This window comes from Piliocolobus tephrosceles, chromosome 21 (genome assembly GCF_002776525.5).
Source record: "Piliocolobus tephrosceles isolate RC106 chromosome 21, ASM277652v3, whole genome shotgun sequence".
Taxonomy (NCBI): domain Eukaryota; kingdom Metazoa; phylum Chordata; class Mammalia; order Primates; family Cercopithecidae; genus Piliocolobus; species Piliocolobus tephrosceles.
Window position 1 is genome coordinate 44401454 of NC_045454.1, and position 20129 is coordinate 44421582.

The 20129-nt window shown below is 52.6% G+C and overlaps 1 protein-coding gene across 1 annotated transcript; it reads right to left on the minus strand.

The window, feature by feature from the left end:
- Positions 1–337: 337 nt before the first annotated feature.
- Positions 338–10241, minus strand: ANGPTL4 (angiopoietin like 4). The gene is made up of 7 exons (XM_026455556.1): positions 9740–10241; positions 8641–8751; positions 8385–8502; positions 5360–5473; positions 3207–3302; positions 2836–3117; positions 338–1009 (listed from the first exon to the last, which is right to left on the minus strand). Exons 1-7 carry the CDS (start codon positions 10055–10057, stop codon positions 828–830), a joined length of 1221 nt encoding a protein of 406 aa, XP_026311341.1. The 5' UTR covers positions 10058–10241; the 3' UTR covers positions 338–827.
- Between the last annotated feature and the right edge of the window lie 9888 nt (positions 10242–20129).

Here is a 20129-nt window from a genome sequence, read left to right on the forward strand (position 1 = left end):
TCTTCTGCGTCAGCCTCCGGAGTAGCTGGGACTACAGACGTGTACAGACGTGCGCCATCACACCCGGGTAATTTTTGTATTTTTTGTAGAGACGGGGTTTCACCATGTTGGCCAGGCTGGTCTCGAACTCCTGACCTCAAGCGATCTGCCCACCTCGGCCTCACAAAGGGCTGGTATTACAGGCACAAGACACTGTGCCTGGCCCTGGGAACATGTTTACATAGACTTTGTTCACTTTTTAAAACAAACTGAGGGTAAGTTACTAGACCTGTGAACTAAAAAAAAAAAAGAAAAAGAAAAAAAAAAAGAAAGAAAACAAACTGAAGAACAAAGAACGAAGTGTTCTGAGGTTGCTTTTATTCCAAGAACTCTGTGAGCTCCGCCCAGACACCACTGGTGCCTACTTGTGTCCCCAGGGGACCTATACACAACAGCACCCGCACCAGGAGGGCGTTCTTGACCCACGTGAGCCCTGGTCCCCCAGTCAGTCAATGTGACTGAGTCCGCCATTGAGGCCAGCCGGGCCGGCCCCAAGTGGTCCCTCTGAGTCCCCAACTCCCCGGCCAGCGAGGAATGAAGCTCCATGCCCCTCGGTCCACGCCTCCAGAGTCTAAGCATATCCTGCAGCCTCGATCTCAGGAGGCAACGCATGCAGCCCCCCCTGTACTCAGAGAGTGGGCTTCTCCAGCCGTGGTCTTCTTCTCCGTCCACAAGCTTCCAGATGGCCCCTCCTCGGAGCCCCTGCCCGGGCAGGGAGTGGCCACATCCTCGGGCAGAGCCAAGAGTCACTGTCCTTCGTGGGCCTGGGACCAGGCCCAGCCAGGAGGCTAGGAGGCTGCCTCTGCCGCCGTGGGCTGGATCAACATGGTGGTGGCCTGCAGCGGGTAGTAGCGGCCCCGCCAGGTCTTCCAGAAGATTCCTTTCTTAAGCTCCTGCCGCTGCTGTGGGATGGAGCGGAAGTACTGGCCATTGAGGTTGGAATGGCTGCAGGTGCCAAACCACCAGCCTCCTGCCGGGGTCAGGGGAGAGGAAACATGGTCAGGTCTTTGAGCCACCAATGGGGCTGAAAGAAGATGGGGATAGGGTTGAGGATGAGGCAGGTTGGGGACCATGACTGGGCTTTGGATTTGACCTTTTTTTTTTTTTTTGAGATTGGGTCTCTCTCTGTCACTCAGGCTTGAGTGCAGTGGTGCAGTCTCAGCTCACTGCAGCCTTGACCTCCTAGGCTCAAGAGATCCTCCCAACTCAGCCTCCCAAGTAGATGGGACCACAGGCATGCACCATCACGCCCAGCTAGATTTTTCTATTTTTAGTTGAGACGGGATTTCACCATGTTGCTCAAGCTGGTATCCTGAGCTTGAGTGATTCACTCGCTTCAGCCTCCCCAAGTGCTGGGATTACAAGTGTGAGCCACTGTGCCTGACTAATTTTTTTTTCTTTTTTTTTTTTGAGACGAAGTCTCACTCTGTTGCCTAAGCTGGAGTGCAGTGGTGTGATCTCGGCTCACCGCAACCTCCACCTCCCGGGTTAAAGCGATTCTGCTGCCTCAGCCTCCCAAGTAGCTGGGACTACAGGCACGTGCCACCACGCCTGGATAATTTTTGTATTTTTAGTAGAGGGTTTCACTATGTTGGCCTGGCTGGTCTTGAACTCCTGACCTCGTGATCCGCCTGCCTTGGCCTCCCAAAGTGCTGGGATTACAGGCGTGAGCCACCACACCCAGACAACTTTTGTATTTTTTTTGTAGAGACAGGGTCTCCCTCTATTACCCAGGCTGCTGTCAAACCCCTGGGCTCAAGCGATCCTCCCTCTTTGGTCTCCCAATCCCTGGGATTACAGGCGTGAAGCCACCACACCCAGCCTCAGCCTTTACTCCAGCCCAGTGGTGAGGCTGCAGTGAGCTATGATCGCACCACTGCACTCCATCCTGGGTGACAGAGTGAGACCCTGTTTAAAAAAAAAAAAGATTCCTGTGAAGTGGGCACCATTATAAAGATGCTTGTGGCCGGGCATGGTGGCCCATGCCTGTAATCCCAACACATTGGGAGGCAGAGGCAGGCGGATCACTTGACGTCAGGAGTTCAGGACCACCCTGGCCAACATGGTGAAACCCCTTCTCTACTAAAAATACAAAACAATTGCCTGGTGGCGGGAGCCTGTAATCCCAGCTACTCAGGAGGCTGAGGCAAGAGAATCACTTGAACCCAGGAGGCAGAGGCTGCAGTGAGCCGAGATCACGTCACTTGCACTCCAGCCTGGGCGACAGAGTAGGACTCCGTCTCAAAAAATAAATGAGTAGGCCGGGCGTGGTGGCTCACGTCTGTAATCCCAGCACTTTGGGAGGCCGAGGCGGGCGGATCACGGGGTCAGGAGATCGAGACCATCCTGGCTAACACGGTGAATCCCCATCTCCACTAAAAATACAAAAAAATTAGATGGGCCTGGTGGCGGGTGTCTGTAGTCCCAGCTACTCGGGAGGCTGAGGCAGGAGAACGGCGTGAACCCGGGAGGCGGAGCTTGCAGTGAGCCAAGATCGTGCCACTGCACTCCAGCCTGGGTGACAGGGTGAGACTCCATCTCAAAAAAAAAAAATAAATAAAAAATAAATAAATAAATAAATAAATAAAAAGTAAAAGTGGTCAAGACTCTTTTCAGGATGGGAAAACTGAGGCCAGATAGGCTAAGGCTAAGTTAATGGCCTAATCACACACACGGCATGTAAGGAAGAGGTGGGGGTAGGAAACAGATGCAATTTGGAGTTGAAGGCAGGACAGAGCAGCAGAAAGATAAGGAGGGGAGCTGCTGGCTGGATGTGGCATGGCAGAGCCTGCTCACCAGAGAGGCTCTTGGCGCAGTTCTTGTCCCTGCGGAGGTCGTGATCTTGGTCCCAAGTGGAGAAGGGTACGGAGAGGCCGCTAGGCGGGACGGTGGTGGCACCCAACTGGCTGGCCACGGGCTCGGTGAGCTGCAGGCTGTAGGCCGTGTCCTCACCACCCAGGTGCACAGAGAACTGCAGCGACTCGGCGTTGCCATCCCAGTCCCGCAGCTGCACGGCCAGGCGGCTGTTGCGGTCCCCTGTGATGCTATGCACCTTCTCCAGGCCCAGCCAGAACTCGCCTGGAGTGGGAGAGGCCACTCAGTGAGGCAGGGCCACTTCTGAGGGTCCCTCTTCCTCCCCTGCCTCTGTGCCCACTAGCAACACCCACCTTGGGGATCCCCGAACCCCGCCTTGTAGGCTTCCCAGGGCCGGTTGAAGTCCACAGAGCCATCATGGCGCCTCTGAATTACTGTCCAGCCTCCATCTGCCCAGAAAGGTACAAGGTCACCAGGAAGTCCCTCCTCACAGAGGACCCCTCCCTCATCTGGCTCCCAAGCACCAAAACCCCTCCAAACCCAGGAAGCCAGCAGCTCCCTCACTCATCCCTGGAGGACTCAAAGAGGGTGGGTCAGAGGAAGGAATATTATGGGCTGGTCTTGGGAAGATCTTTGTCCCAAGAACCCAGCAGCGACTGAGCGTGGGAAGGAGTGGGCAGTGGAAATCTGCAAAGCCTCTCTGGGTCAGCTGAACTGGGTCTTCCTCTGCAGTTCTCAACCACAAAACTCCGTGTTGTAACCTCTTGTAATGGAAAGGATTTCTTCTTAATGGAAAAAAAAAGCTGCTTTTTTTTTTTTAAGAGACGGAGTCTCACTATTATTGCCCAGGCTGGATCGTAGCGCCACAATCTCAGCTCACTGCAACCTCTGCCTTCAGGGCTCAAGTGATTCTTGTGTTTCAGCCCCACAAACAGCTGGAATCACAGGTACCTGCCACCACGCCTGGTTAATGTTTTGGATGTTGGTAGAGATGGGGTTTCACCATGTTGGCCAGTCTGGTCTTGAACTCCTGACCTCAAGTGATTTGCCCACCTCAGCCTCCCAAAGTGCTGGGATTATAGGTGTAAGCCACCGTGCACCACGCTCAGCCTTTTTTTTTTTTTTTTTAGAAACGAGGTTTTAGGCCGGGCGCGGTGGCTCAAGCCTGTAATCCCAGCACTTTGGGAGGCCGAGACTGGCGGATCACGAGGTCAGGAAATCGAGACCATCCTGGCTAACACGGTGAAACCCCGTCTCTACTAAAAATACAAAAAACTAGCCGGGCGAGGTGGCGGGCGCCTGTAGTCCCAGCTACTTGGGAGGCTGAGGCAGGAGAATGGCGTAAACCCGGGAGGCGGAGCTTGCAGTGAGCTGAGATCCGGCCACCGCATTCCAGCCCGGGCAACAGAGCAAGACTCCGTCTCAAACAAAAAAAAAAAAAAAAAGAAACGAGGTTTTGTTGTGTTGCCCAGGTTGGAGTGCGGTGGCTATTCACAAGTGTGATCACAGCTCACTACAGCCTTTAACTCCTGGGCTCAAGCGACCCTCCTGCCTTGGCCTCCTGAGTAGCTGGGACTATAGGCGTGTGCCACCATGCCCAGCAAGGGCTGAATTTTATTTTATTTTATTCTATTTTCTCTCTTTTTTATTTTTTTGGTGGGGGGACGGAGTCTTGCTCTGTCGCCTAGGCTGGAGTGTGGTGGCATGATCTCGGCTCACTGCAACCTCCGCCTCCCGGGTTCAAGTGATTCTCCTGCCTCGGCCTCCTGAGTAGCTGGGATTACAGGCGCACGCCATCATGCCTGGTTAATTTTTGTATTTTTAGTGGAGACAGGGTTTTACCATGTTGGTCAGGCTGGTCTCGAACTCCTGACCTCGTGATATGGCCGCCTCAGCCTCCCAAAGTGCTGGGATTACAGGTGTGAGCCACTGCGCCTGGCCTTTTTACTTTCACAGAATTTTTTGTAAAGATGAGCTCTCGCTATGTTGTCCAGGCTGGTCTCAAACTTCTGGACTCAAGTGATCCTCCCGCCTCGGCCTCCCAAAATGGGATTACAGGTGTGAGCCACTACATCCAGACAAGGGCTGCATTTTAAAGAAAAGAGGCCGGGCGCAGTGGCTAATGCCTGTAATCCCAGCATTTTGGGAGGCCGAGGTTGGCAAATCATTTGAGATCAGGAGTTTGAGACCACCCAGATCAACATGGTGAAACCCCATATCTACTAAAAATACAAAAATTAGCTGGGTGTGGTTGCTCGCACCTGTAGTCTCAGCTACTGGGGAGGCTGAGGCAGGAGAATCTCTTAAGCCCGGGAGGTGGAGGAGCTGAGATCGTGCCATTGCACTGCAGCCTGGGCAATAAGAGTGAAACTCCGTCCAAAAAAAAATAGACCAGCCTGGGCAACATAGCAAGATCCTGCCTTTAATTATTATTTTTTTTTTCAATTTAAAGAAAGACAACAGGGCCTGTGGGGAGAGGGGCCCCTGGTGGGCTAGCACACCCTACCTGAGGTCATCTTGCAGTTCACCAAAAATGGCGGAGACCCCTGAGGCTGGATCTCAAATAGTCCACTCTGCCTCTCCCCATCTTCAAACAGCTCCTGGCAATCCCTGGGCAGCCCTGCAGGAAGATAAAGTGGAGAGTTGAAACAGGAGAGCAGCCCCTGGGGTTCTCAGGAGCCAGGCATGTCTGGGGTCTGAGCAGTGGATGACCAGGGAAGTAAAAGGCAAATCTGATCTCATGACCACACCTCTGCCATCTGTCTAACCTCTTCCATGGCTCCCTGTGTCCTTCCTCAGCATGGTCCACAAGGCACCTGGAGGACCAGCCCCTGTGCCCATCTTCCTCCTGTCGTGCTGTACCCATACCCTCTCTGGCACACAGGCTTTCTTCCCACCCTTGTACCACACACCCTCCTGCCATAGGGACTTTGCACATGCTGTTCCCCCTGCCTGGGACTCTCTTTTTTTTTTTGAGACGGAGTCTCGCTCTGTCACCAGTCTGGAGTGCAGTGGCACGATCTTGGCTCACTGCAACCTCCGCCTCCTGGGTCCAAGTAAGTGATTCTCCTGCCTCAGCCTTTGGAGCAGCTGGGACTACAGGCATGTTCACCACCACCACGCCCGACTAATTTTTGTATTATTAGTAGAGATGGGGGTTTCACCATGTTGGCCAGGCTTGTCTCGATCTCCCGACCTCGTAATTCGCCAGCCTCAGCCTCCCAAAGTGCTGGGATTACAGGTGTGAACCACTGCGCCCGGCGGGACTCTCTTTCCTTACTTCTCTCTCTGGGTCCCAGCTTCTGGAAGGATACCTTGCCTTGCCTCACTCCCAGACCTGGCCAGACCTCCCCAAATGGAAACTGAGCAAGGACTTCCACTTCTGGACACTGGGGTCATCTGGTGGTCTCCTCTGACTGCATGGAGGCTCCATGAGGCTGGGTACAAGGAGCAGCTCTGCCCACAGCCTGGCACCAGCATCCACGCAGGCCCCAGCGCATAGCAGCTGCTCAGAAAAGACTTGATGAATGGGCCGGGCGCAGTGGCTCATGCCTGTAATCCCAGCACTTTGGGAGGCGGGTCGATCGGTCAAGAGTTCGAGACCAGCCTGGTCAACATGGCCAAACCCCAACTTTAGTAAAACATAGAAAAATTAGCTGGGTGTGGTGGTGGGCACCTGTAAACCCAGCTCCTTGGGAGGCTGAGGCAGGAGAATCGCTTGAACCCGGGAGGCGGAGGTTGCAGTGAACTGAGATCAAGCCATTGCACTCCATCCTGGGAGACAGAGTGAGCCTCTGTCTCAAAAAAAAAAAAAAAAGACTCGATGAATGAATAAAAATCAGCTGGGTGTGGTGGTGGTGGGTGCCTGTAATCCCAGCTACTTGGGAGGCTGAGGCAGGAGAATCACCTGAACCCAGGGGAAGGCCGAGGTTGCAGTGAGCTGAGACTGCATCACTGCACTCCAGCCTGGGCAACAGAGCAAGACGCTGTCTCAAAAAACAAACAAAAAAGACTTGATAAATGAATGAATGAAGGAATGAATGAATGAGGCAGCAGGTCCAGAGCAAGGAGGAAGAACTGTGCTGAGCAGGAGCATCTCAGAGGCTCTGCCCGGGGGTCCCATCTCCTAGAGGGAGAGGAGGCAGGGTTGAGGAGAGAAAGAAGGAGGGAGGAGGGGAGGATGGCGTTGAGCACGTCTGGAGGCTCAGACGCTCCAGACTGGAAGGAACCGCCCCCCAGCCCAGCTGGAAAAGTAGGGGAAAGGTCGAAATGAGTCTGCATGGTGGGGGTGGGGGCGGGCCCAGAGTGACGAGGAAGACGCTTTCCGGCCCCTCAGGCATCTCCCCTTTCGCCTACTTTCCTCCTATCCAGTAAGGATGGGCATGTGGCCAAATCACCAGTGTGGCTTCCATGAATGCCAGCTGTTTGCCTTCCCAGCTCTGAACTTTCTCCTACTTGGCAGGCCTGAGCCAAGAGTCTGGGAGTCCCCAACCCACAGAACCCCTGCCCCCTTCCACTGCATTTCCCAGCCAGGACTTGTGCCTTCCCCCGTCACGTTCCAGAAGCCCCTCATCCTGGGATGGTGGCTTTGGGAGGGTGGACGGGACCCTGACCACGCTGAGATGCCAGCCTGGTGGGGTTGGGGGTGGGCAGCACGGAGGTGGGAAGGAGCAGGAGCTTGGAGAGGAGAGAACCCTCAGGTCTACAGTGCTAGAAGCCTGCCACTGACCCTAGGGTGTGAGAGGGGGATCCAAACTTTCACCTAGTTGGCTGTGGACAGCCACAGATGCAGGGAAGGAAGAGGACCATGGGGAAACCGTGTGGGGCCGTGAGAACCGCGAGTCTGCGTCGGACACATGCGGACATGCTGTGGTTTGAGATGAATGGAGATTTGGGAATAAAGCACCTACAACTTGTGGTGGCAGCAAAAGCCCACTTTCTGCTGCGGGGAGGGGTCTGGCGGGGGCGGGGAGGGAGGAGGAGAACAAGAGAGGGAGGAGGAAGGGGGGTCAGGGACCTGGAGCATTGGATTTGTAAGATGCAAGAGTGTGTGTTTCTGGCCTGGGAGCTGGGGGTTCCCAACCCTAATTCCCACATACCCCAAGACACCATGGAGGGCCCAAATCTACGAACGCTCCTACCTGGCACCCCCTGCTCCATGACACCCTCCCCTAGAAGTTTCTAACCTTCAGGATGGCACCCCAAACCCCATTTCTACCTTCTCCAGCACCCCTGCAGCTCAAGTCCCTCAAGATCTCTCTTTCTCCACCTCTGTTCCAATCAGTGACCAGCAGGGCTTCAGGGACAGCCCACTGGCTTGCAGGGCAGAAGGGTTGGGTGGCCTGGCTGGGTCAGGTCAGGGCTGGGGAAGGAGGTGCTCCCGTTAGGTCTGACCAGGAGACTGGTGAGCCCACAGGGAATCCAGGCCAGGACATCTTCTCCTTAAGGTGGATCTGACAAGGAGAGGGCCAGCAATGGCAAGTGGCGGGGTGGGGGTGGCCACTGGAGGGCATCGAGGGCCAGACACTCACGGTGCAGGCGGCTGGCATTTTGAGCCGGGTCAACTGGCCGGGCTATCTCGGGCAGCCTCTTTCTTCGGGCAGGCTTGGCCACCTCATGGTCTAGGTGCTTGGGGTCTAGGAGGCCAACCTAGGATGGAATGGGAGGAGGGTATCAGGTCTTGCCTGGCCTCACGTCCCCACCCACAGGTCCTGTTCTCACCACCACCCTCCCCACCTGGGGTCCCAGCTATCAGAGGGACCTTTTCTCCCTTGACCCTAGGGTTACCTGGCTTTGCAGACGCTGAATTCGCAGGTGCTGCTTCTCCAGGTGCCGCTGCTGCTGGGCCACCTTGTGGAAGAGTTGCTGGATCCTGCTGTTCTGAGCCTTGAGTTGTGTCTGGGGAGGAATGAAAACCTTGGTGAGGACCCAGCTTGCCTTCCCCAACTTCTTCATTCATCCACTCATCCATCCTTCCAAATCTCCATCCGCTGAGGCCAGGCAAGGGAGTCTATCTTTTTTTTCCCCAAAGACAGGGTCTCATTATGTCACCCAGGCTGGACTGCAGTGGTGCTGTCACTGCTCACTGCAGCCTCCAACTCCTGGGGTCAAGTGATCCTCCTGTTTCAGCCTCCCGAGTAGCTAGGACTATAGTCATGCAGCTCTATGCCTGGCTTATTTTTTATTTTTTCAGACAGACTCTCTCTCTGTCACCCAGGTTGGAGTGCAGTGGCACAATCTTGGCTCACTGCAACCTCTGCCTCTCAGATTCAAGTGATTCTTGTGCCTCAGCCTTCCAAGTAGCTGAGATTACAGGTGCCTGCCACCACGCCTGGCTAATTTTTGTATTTATATTTGTATTTTATTTTATTTTAGTTATTATTATTATTTTGAGACTGAGTCTAGCTCTGTCACCCAGGCTGGAGTGCAATGGCAAGATCTCGGCTCACTGCAATCTCCGCCTCCTGGGTTCAAGCGATTCTCCAGCCTCAGCCTCCTGAGTCGCTGGGATTACAGGCGCCCACCACCACACCCAGCTAATTTTTTGTATTTTTAGTAGAGATGAGGTTTCTCCATGGTGGCCAGGCTAGTCTGGACAGCAGTTGGAGGCTCCGTGAGCCACCGCGCCCAGTCATTTTTTAATTTTATTTTATTATTTATTCTTTTTTTGTGAAGAGACGGGGGTCTCGCTATTTTGCTTTAGGTGGTCTTGAACTCCTAGCCTCGAGCGAACCTCCCTCCTCGGCTTCTTAAAAGGGAGCCCATCCCTTGAGGCAAGGGAATCCCAGGAAGCCACAGTTGCGCACCCTCCCCCCACTCCTGTCCATATCCTTCCAAGCAAGGAGAGCCAGTAGGGGCGCGGAGAAGCAGCCCCGGAGGCACGTACCTGCAGGCTGTGAAGGACCTCAGGGTCCACCTGGCTTTCAGGGGCTAACGGGAGGGCGGTGGACCCCTCGGTTTCCTGGCAGGCGGACCCGCAAGCGCTCAGGCGCCGCTCCAGCGCGTTCAGCTGACTGCGGGTGCGCTCCGCGTGTTCGCGCAGCCCCTGGCCTAGCTGCAGGAGTCCGTGCGCCAGGACATTCATCTCGTCCCAGGACGCAAAGCGCGGAGGCTTGGACTGCACGGGGCCGCCCTGAGCTCTCAGCAGCACGGCGGTGGCGACGCAGAGCATCAGGGCTGCTCCAGCCGTCGGAGCACCGCGCATCCTCTCACGTAGCCTGGGAGCGGGGATGCGGGGACTCTCGGGGACGCTGGAGTTCGAGGTGCGAGGGTTGGAGACGCGGAGGACCAAGGGGAGACCTGCTTGGTTGCAGAAGCCGCTGGAAAGAATCGGATCACAGCAGTGGATCTGCTTAGGTCTGTTTCTCCTCGCTGCGCCCGAGGACGCTTTTTATAAGTTGGGTGCGGACAGGGCGGAGGAGCCTTGGAGGCGGGGTGCGGGGAGTGCCGGGGGCAGGGCCTGTGGCCGGGGGTGGGGTCCTGTCCTCTGCAGGCCTGGTAGTCTGCGGGCTGGGGGATGCCCTGGGGGTGCAAAACTCTGGCTCTCCCGCCCCCGCTCCAGGCTCAGGCAGGCCTTCCTCTGCGAACCATAGGAGAGGTGACTCTTCTTTCCCCCACGGTGCCCGTCTCTAGGCTGTGGAATTCCAAGCCCTCTATTCCGCCCCTGCCTTGCCCAGTGGCGGAGGGGCGCACGCTTTAGCTGAGACTGGAAGGCAGAAGCAGGGGTAGAGGGCCGGGCGCAGTGACTCACCCCTGTAAATCTCAACACTTTGGGAGGCCAAGGTGGGCGGATCACCTGAGGTCAAGACTTCCAGACCAGCCTGGCCAACGTGGTGAAACCCAGTCTCTACTAAAAATAAAAAATTAGCCAGGTGTGGTGGCACGTGCTTATAGCTACTTGGGAGACTGTGTCAGGAGAATCGCTTGAACTCAGGAGGCGGAGGTTGCAGTGAGCTGAGATTGCGCCACAGCGCTCCAGCCTGGGTGACAGAGTGAGACTCCATGTTAAAAAAACAAAAAAAGTTTGAGACATGGAAGACCTTCCTCTTTCTCTCCCTCATTCATTCATTCATTCACTCACACACTGAATGAAGGTGCTGCTGCCCTCTCAGCCTAGCCCCTGTATGTTTGAAGTTGCCCAGGCAGGTGGAGATACCCCAACACTCTGAGCCCGGGGTAGGGACAGAGTTGGGACAAAGGAAGTACTGAGTGAGGCTAACGGGCTGGACCACATTCATTCCACAAGGCTAAGTATGCATTCAAACTTGCACCGATCTCCTCTGCCTCTTCCCTACCAATTCCCCTATATCCTGTCAGGAAGGGGAGGCTGGCACAGAAAACCAGCCTGCCAGGAAGAACCCAGGGCAGGTTGGCTCAGAGCACTGGCAAGGAGAAGGGCATTGACTCAGCAGGGCTCCGAGCCAGCTCATTCTCTGGAATCTGAAACTGCACACCCAAGGGCTGACGTGCAGGCTGCCACTCATACACTTGGCCCTGTCAGCTGGGCCAGATGCCAGGATAGCATATCCCTCCCAGCAGCAGTGGGCGGGAAAGGGAAGGAGGAAAACCCCAGTAAGGAGTAGGTTCAGATGGTCACCGTCTGGCCTGTCCACCCCCAAGCCCCCAGCCTCTGTCTGAGTAAGGGCATAGCTGTCCCAGGCTATCCCAGAATGCAAGCTCCTCCTCTTCCCCAGCTTCTTAAACTGAGAGAACTGATCAATTACTTTCCCAACTCGATGACCTTTTCATGATCTGATTTTCAGGGACTTCTTTGGAGCCATGTGTCCCACAGCACAAAACACATCACAGACCCAGGGTCTTAAGGGCACTTGCCGTGAGCAGTCTACCAAAGAGTCTATCCTGTAGCCTTGAGTTGGCTCTAGATTTTATTCTAGAAACTGCTCTTTATTTTTTATTTTATTTATTTATTTTTTTTGAGATGGAGTTTCCCTCTTGTCACCCAGGCTGGAGTGCAACGGCGCAATCTCCGCTCACTGCAACTTCCACCTCCCAGGTTCAAGCGATTCTCCAGCCTCAGCGTCCCGAGTAGCTGTGACTAAGGGTGTGCACCACCACACCTGGCTAATTTTTTGTATTTTTACGACAAACGGGGTTTCACTATGTTGGCTATGCTGGTCTCAAATTCCTGACCTCAGGTGATCCACATACCTTGGCCTCCCAACGTGCGGGGATTACAGGTGTGAGCCACTGTGCCTGGCCTGGCCTTTTTTTTTTTGAGACAGAGGCTCACTCTGTCACCCAGACTGGAGTGCAGTGGTGCAATCTCGGGTCACTGCAACCTCTGCCTTCCAGGATCAAGTGATTCTCGTGCTTCAGCCTCCCAAGTAGCTGGGACTACAGGCACCCACCACCACGCCCGCTAATTTTTTGTATTTTAGTAGAGGGGGTGGGGTTTCACCATGTTGCCCAGGCTGGTCTCAAACTACTAAGCTTAGGCTATCCACCACCTCAGCCTCCCAAAGTGCTAGGATTACAGGCATGAGCCACCACGCCCGGCCCTGTTTTATGGTTTTTTTTGAGATGGCTTTCACTCACCCAGGCTGGAGTGCAGTGTCACGATCACAGCTCACCACAACCTCAACCTCCCAGGCTCAAGTGATCCTCCCACCTCTGCCTCCCAAGTAGCTGGGACTAAAGGCATGTGCCACTAGACCTGCCTAATTTCTGTAGATTTTGTAGAGACAGGATTTTGCCATGTTGCCCAGGCTGGTCTCGAACTCCTGAGCTCAAGGGATTCGCTCGCCTTGGCCTCCCAAAGTACTGGGATTACAGGCATGAGTCACTGTGCCTGGCCAAAAACTGAGCTTTAGAATGTGGACTCTAACCCAGCAAAGACAAAGTCATCCTGATCAATTGTTCCTTGAGGATACTATACGCCAGGCAACTGTGCTGGGGCAATCACGGTGGGCAAGACCAGGTCTCCAATCCCAACGTGTGGGCTACTTTGGCCAACATAGTTAAAAATGGTTAAAATGATCAATTTTATATTATGTGTATTTCTTTTTTTCTTTTTCTTTCTTTCTTTTTTTTTTGTTTTTGTTTTTGTTTTTTTGAGATGGAGTCTCACTCTGTCGCCAAGGCTAGAGTGCAGTGGCGAAATCTCTGCTTACTGCAATCTCTGCCTCCTGGGTTCAAATGATTCTCCTGCCTCAGCCTCCCAAGTAGCTGGGATTACAGGTGCCCACCACCACCTGGCTAATTTTTGTATTTTAGTGGAGACGGGGTTTTGCCATGTTGTCCAGGCTGGTCTCAAACTCCTGACCTCAGGTGATCCATCGTGCCTGGTATGTTATGTGTATTTCACTACAAACGTAAATGCCATTAAGTTGGCATTACAGGTATGAGCCATCGTGCCTGGTCTGTTATGTGTATTTCACTACAAATGTAAATGCCATGTAAATGCCATTAAGCTGGGCAAGGTGGTTCATGCTTGTAATCCCAGTACTTTGGGAGGCCAAGGTGGGAGGACTGCTTGAGCCCAGGAGTTCAAGATTGGGTAACATGGCAAGACCCTGTCTGTACAAAACATTTAAAAAATTAGCTGGGGCCAGGCTGGGCGCAGTGGCTCACTCCCATAATCCCAGCACTTTGGGAGGCTGAGGTGGGCAGATCATGAGGTCAGAAGTTCGAGACCAGCCTGACCAACATGGTGAAACCTTGTCTCTACTAAAAATGTAAAAATTAGCCAGGCATGGAGGCACACGCCTGTAATCCCAGTTACTCTGGAGGCTGGGGCAGGAGAACCGCTTGAACCCGGGAGGCAGAGGATAGCGTCACTGCATTCCAGCCTGGGCGACAGGGCAATACTCCACCTCAAAAAAAAAAAAAAAAAGATTAGCTGGGGCCCAGCACGGTGGCTCACACCTGTAATCCTAGCACTTTGGGAGGCTGAGGTGGGTGGATCACTTGAGTCCAGGAGTTCAAGACCAGCCTGGCCAACATGTTGAAACCCCTTCTCTACTCAAAATACAAAAATTAGTGGGTGTGGTGGTGTGTGGCTGTAATCTCAGCTACTCGGGAGGCTGAGGTAGGAGAATCGCTTGAACCCAGGAGGTGGAGGCTGCAGTGAGCAGAGATTGTACCACTGCGCTCCAGCCTGGGTGACAGAGCAAGACTCCATCTCAAACAAACAAACAAAACAAGAAACAAAACAACAGCACACACACACACGTATACGTAATACATAAGTGCATAGATAGATAAAATACAGTCTCATAGAGACGTATGCATATATATTTATATAATGCACTCATGGAGGGTGAGATAATACACACTTTTTTGTACATCTTCTTCTTCTGACCCACTTAAGAATATATTGCACACATAATGTGTGCCTTTTGCCCTTTACTAAGAAAAAAAAAAGTGTTTATATAACTGTAGTGCAGCTAACAATTTCAGGAAATCTGACCCTGACACAGTACTGTTATCTAATCTATGGTCCATATTCCAGTTTCATCAATTGTGTCAAGAAACAGCTGTGGTTTGTGTTTCTGTTTGTTTTGTTTTGGAGACAGGGTATCACTCTGTCATTCAGGCTGGAGTGCAGCGGTGCAATTATAGCTCACTGCAGCCTCCAACTCCTGGGCTCAAGTGATCCTCCTGCCTTAGCCTCCTGAGCAGCTGGGACTACAGGCACATGCCACCACATCAGGCTAATTTTGGTATTTTTTTGTAGAGACAGGGTTTTGTTACATTGCCCAGGCTGGTCTCGAACTTGAGCTCCTAAACTCGAGCGGTCCTCCAACTCTGGCATCCCAAAGAGCTGGGATTACAGGCATGAGCCACTGTGCCCGGAAATAGCTGATTTTGTTTTGTTTTGTTTTGTTTTGTTAAACAAACAATAACAACAACAACAAACACAATGGAGTCTCCCTTTGTTGCCCAGGCTGGAGTGCAGTGGCATGATCTCAGCTCACCACAACCTCAGCCTCCTGGGTTCAAGCGATTCTCCTGCCTCAGCCTCCTGAGTAGCTGTGAATACAGGCACATACCACCATGCCCAGGTAATTTTTGTATTTTTAGTAGAGACAGGATTTCACTATGTTGGTCAGGCTGGTCTCCAACTCTGACCTCATGATCCTCCTGGATACACTGTAAAGCGCTAGGACTACAGGCGTGAGCCACCACGCGAGGCATCACAGCCGTGTTTTTTAATGAGCAGGACCCCATCCAGAATCATCCACTGCATTTCATTGTCATGTCCGTTTGGTCCTTTTTTTTTTTTTTTTCTGAGACAGGGTCATTGTTATCTTGCCCAGGCTGGTCTCAAACCTCCTGGGCTCAAGGAATCTTCCTGCCTCAGCCTACTGAGTAACTGCGAATGCAGGTGCATTCCCTATATCTGGCAGGGCCCTGATATTTTTTGAAACACGGTCTCGCTTTGTCACCAAGGCTGGAATGCAGCAGTGAGATCACAGCTCACTGCAGCCTCAACCTCCTGGGCTCAAGTGATCCTCCTGTCTCAGCCTCCTGCGTAGCTGGGACAACAGGCATAAGCCACTATGCCTGGCCAAACACTGATATTTTTGAGATGTACACACCAGTTATTTGTAGCACATCCTCCACTTTGCATTTGTCTGATGCTGATGTTTCTTTCCCATAAGGTGCCCGTTAGGCATTTTTGGCAGTGATACTCTGTTCTTCTCTGTGTATGATATCAGGAGGCACATGATATCTGTTTGCTCATTGGCACCATGAATGGTGATCATTTTAACTACATAAGTTGAGTCCTAGATGATCAATGCTGTAATGGGGTAAGCACACAGGCCTGGAAGAGCATAGAAAAGATGTCAATCCCATCAGTAAGGATTCCTGGAGCAGGGGTCCTAAGACTGAGAGATGCTTGACAGAGTCCTAGACAAAGTGTACAGAAAATAGATGACTCAGGTTCAAGGAAGAGCATGAAAAATTCTCTCTGGTTTGAGACATGCAGGATTCTTCTCAGACAAGCCCACAAGGTTGTTAGGACTATGTAATGGCACATCGTGTCCAGTGACTGGCCTCTACCACCCCCAGAAGCTAACCACAGTGTTTCCTGCCACACTGTACTCTCATCCAGGTCACCAAGAAAGGTCAGCCCAAGGGCAGGACCTCAAACACTCAGGGCAGAAAGGATGACTCAGGATCTGGGCTGGTGCTCAGAAGGGAATGGGGTTGCCTTTCTTCCCTCCCCCGTTAGCCTTTCCCCATAGTTCCTTCCAGTCTGGGAACTTGTACATTGCAGAGCAAACAGCTGTGAAGTCACTAAGGAAATAATAACTGTAGCAGTGTACATTTATTTAGCACCACCTTTACACCATCAGACACTTGCATAATCCGTTTTATCTCAACCTCAAGTTGGCCTCAGAAAGGAGATAAATTGAGCTTCTGAGACCTTCAGGAATTTGGACAAGTCACGCAGCTCAGAAGGGTCAAGATTTGAACCTAGGCCAGGCGTGGTGGCTCATGTCTGTAATTCCAGCAATTTGGGAGGCTGAGGTGGGCAGATTACCTGAGATCAGGAGTTTGAGACCAGCCAGGCCAACCTGGTGAAAACTTGTCTCTACTAAAAATACAAAATATTAGCTGGGCATTGTGGTGAGCACTACCTCCCAGCTACTTGGGAGGCTGAGGCAGGAGAATCGCTCTAATTTATGAGTCAGAGGCTGCAATGAGCCAAGATTGCACAACTGCACTCCAGCCTGAGCAACAGAGCCAGGCTCCATCTCAAAAAAGAAAAACAGAAAGAAGATTTGAACCTAGTTCTCTTTAGTTCCAAACCTTTGACTCTCTCTCTTTTAAGACGGTGGCGGGGGAAGGCACGTGTGGTGGTGGTGGGATGTCTCGCTGTGTTGCCAAGGTTGGATTGGAACTACTGGGCCCAAGAAATCCTCCCATCTCAGCCTGCTCACTAGCTGGAATTACAGGTGCCCAAAACTGTGCCCTCTTTTATTTTATTTTTAATTAATTAATTTTTTTTTTCAAGACAGAGTCTTGCTCTGTCGCCCCGGCTGGAGTGCAGTGGCACGATCTCGGCTCACTGCCAGCTCCGCCTTCTGGGTTCACGCTATTCTCCTGCCTCAGCCTCCCAAGTAGATGGGACTACAGGCGCCCGCCACCACGCCCGGCTAATTTTTTGTATTTTTAATAGAGATGGGGTTTCACGGTGTTAGCCAAGATGGTCTCGATCTCCTGACCTCGTGATCTGTCCACCTTGGCCTCCCAAAGTACTGGGATTACAGTCGTGAGCCACCTCGCCCAGCCTATTTTTTAAAGCTTGTCATTGTTTTGTAATTTACGATTTATTTATTTATTATTTATTTAATATTTTATTTATTTATTTTTTTGAGACGGCGTCTTTCTCTGTCACCCAGGCTGGAGTGCAGTGGGGTGATCTCAGCTTACCTCTGCCTCCTGGCTTCAAGGGATTCTTATGCCTCAACCGCCTGAGTAGCTGGGATTACAGGTGCTGGCCACTATGCCTGGCTAATTTTTGTATTTTTAGTAGATACAGGGTTTCACCATGTTGATCTTGAACTCCTGACCTCCAGTGATGCACCCGCCTCGGCCTTCCAGAGTGTTGGGACTATAGGCGTGAGCCATCGCGCCCGTCCTATTTTTATTTTTGAGAAATTATTTTTGCAACAATAAGAAAAAGCTGGCCGGGCGCGGTGGCTCAAGCCTGTAATCCCAGCACTTTGGGAGGCCGAGACGGGCGGATCACGAGGTCAGGAGATCGAGACCATCCTGGCTAACACTGTGAAACCCCGTCTCTACTAAAAAATACAAAAAACTAGCCGGGCGAGGTGGCGGGCGCCTGTAGTCCCAGCTACTCGGGAGGCTGAGGCAGGAGAATGGGGTAAACCAGGGAGGCGGAGCTTGCAGTGAGCTGAGATCCGGCCACTGCACTAAAGCCCGGGCGACAGAGCAAGACTCCGTCTCAAAAAAAAAAAAAAAAAAAAAAAAAGAAAGAAAGAAAGAAAAGAAAAAGCTAGAGATAGACTCCCTCCGCCGCCCTCAAAATTCCTTCTCTGTATATACCGGGTTTGACAACGGCGGACCCCGGGGGGTTATCCTAGATAGCATCGCCCTCTGGTGGCGAAACCGAGAGCAGCCGTTCAGGCCGCTCTGACGCGTTCCTGTCCCGCTGATCCCAGGCTCCCGAGAGGAAGCTCAAAGCCGCTGTTGGCGGCTCATGAAGACTCAGTAAATCAAGGGAGAAGTGGAGATGATAACGATCATGATGATTTTTGACTCAGAGCCTCGCTCTGTCGCCCAGGCTGGAGTACAGTGGCGCGACCTCGGCTCACCGCAACCTACACCTCCCGGGTTCAAGAGATTCTCCCACCTCGGCCTCCCAAGTAGCTGGGCCTACAGACGGGTGCCACCACACCCGACTAACTTTTGTATTTTTAGTAGAGACGAGGTTTCACCGTGTTGGCCAGGCTGGTCTCGAACTCCTGACCTCTAGTGATCCACCCGCCTCAGCCTCCCAAATTGCTGGGATTATAGGCATGAGCTACTTCACCCTGGTTGAGACAGTCTTGTTCTTGGCCCAGGCTGGAGTGCAGTGGTGTGATCATAGCTTACTGTAGCCTCAAATTCCTGGGCTCAATCAATTCTCCCACCTCAGGATCCTGAGTAGCTGGGACTATAGGAACATGCCACCATGCCCAGCTAATTTTTAAAAATTTCTGCCGGGTGTGGTGGCTCACGCCTGTAATCCCAGCACGTTGGGAGGTCGAGGCGGGTGGGTCACGAGGTCAGGAGATCGAGACCATCCTGGCTAATATGGTGAAACCCCGTCTCTACTAAAAATACAAAAAATTAGCTGGGCATGATGGCAGGTGCCTGTAATCCCAGCTACTGGAGAGGCTGAGGCTGAAGAATTGCTGGAACTCGGGAGGCGGAGGTTGCAGTGGGTTGAGATTGCGCCACTGTACTCTACCCTGAGCGACAGAGCGAGACTCTGTCTCAAAAAACAAAACAGGCCGGGCGCCGTGGCTCAAGCCTGTAATCCCAGCACTTTGGGAGGCTGAGACGGGCGGATCACGAGGTCAGGAGATCGAGACCATCCTGGCTAATACGGTGAAACCCCGTCTCTACTAAAAAATACAAAAAACTAGCCGGGCGAGGCGGGCGCCTGTAGTCCCAGCTACTTGGGAGGCTGAGGCAGCAGAATGGCGTAAACCCGGGAGGTGGAGCTTGCAGTGAGCTGAGATCCGGCCACTGAGATCCAGCCTGGGCGACAGAGCCAGACCCCATCTCAAAAAAACAAAAACAAAAACAAAACAAAACAAAACAAAACAAAAAAACCAAAACCATGTTCAGAGACAGGCACAGTCTCTCTGGGCAGTTGGGCATTCCAGATGGGGACGGGGTGCCTTGGAGTTTCCAGGAGGCCCTCAAAATGGCAAAGGAGCTGAAAGTGGCTCCCAAGGGGTTCACATGCATTCTGGAGTGTCCGGGAACCTCCTTCTCCCTTTCTCTTTTCTTTTCTGACTCAAGCCTCAGCCTGGGACAGGGTGGGACAGAGAAGGGTCACATTTTCTACCATGAACACCCAGGGTATTAAGAATGGGGGGGAGGACGGAAGTTATTTAAGAGGTCTAAAAGCATCTTCCCTCACCCATGCAAGCAAAATTCCTTTTCTTTCTTCCTCTCTTTCTTCCTCTCTTTCTCTCTCTCTCTGTTTCTTTTTCTTTTTTTTTTTTTTTTGAGATGGAGTCTCGCTCTACCACCCAGGCTGGAGTGCAGTGGCACAATCTCGGCTTTGCAACCTCCGCCTCCCGGGTTCAAGCAATTCTCCTGCGTCAGCCTCCCTAGTAGCTGGGACTACAGGCATGTGCCACCACACCCAGTTAATTTTTGTCTTTTTAGTAGAGATGGGGTTTCACTATGTTGGCCAGGCTGGTCTCGAACTCCTGACCTCAGGTGATCCACTCGCCTCAGCCTCCCAAAGTGCTGGGATTACAGGCATGAGCCACCGCCCCTGGCCACTCTCTGCATTTTTAAGCATGTGCAGCAAAAATTCAGCACTTTTTCTGGGCCACTGACTTTGTGTCCAGCCCCACTGCTTGGCCTGGGCACACCTGCCAACTCCACATTGGAATGGTACACACTGTTTCTACAAAGTGACATCTTTCAGCTACTTCGTGGCTTTTTGTATATACATACCATTGATGGCCTGGGCAGTTTCATGAGTGTTCTCAAAGTGGACACGAAGATTTGAACCTCTTGATTTGCATGATTTTGTGGGGTTCTCTGGGTCAAGTGAA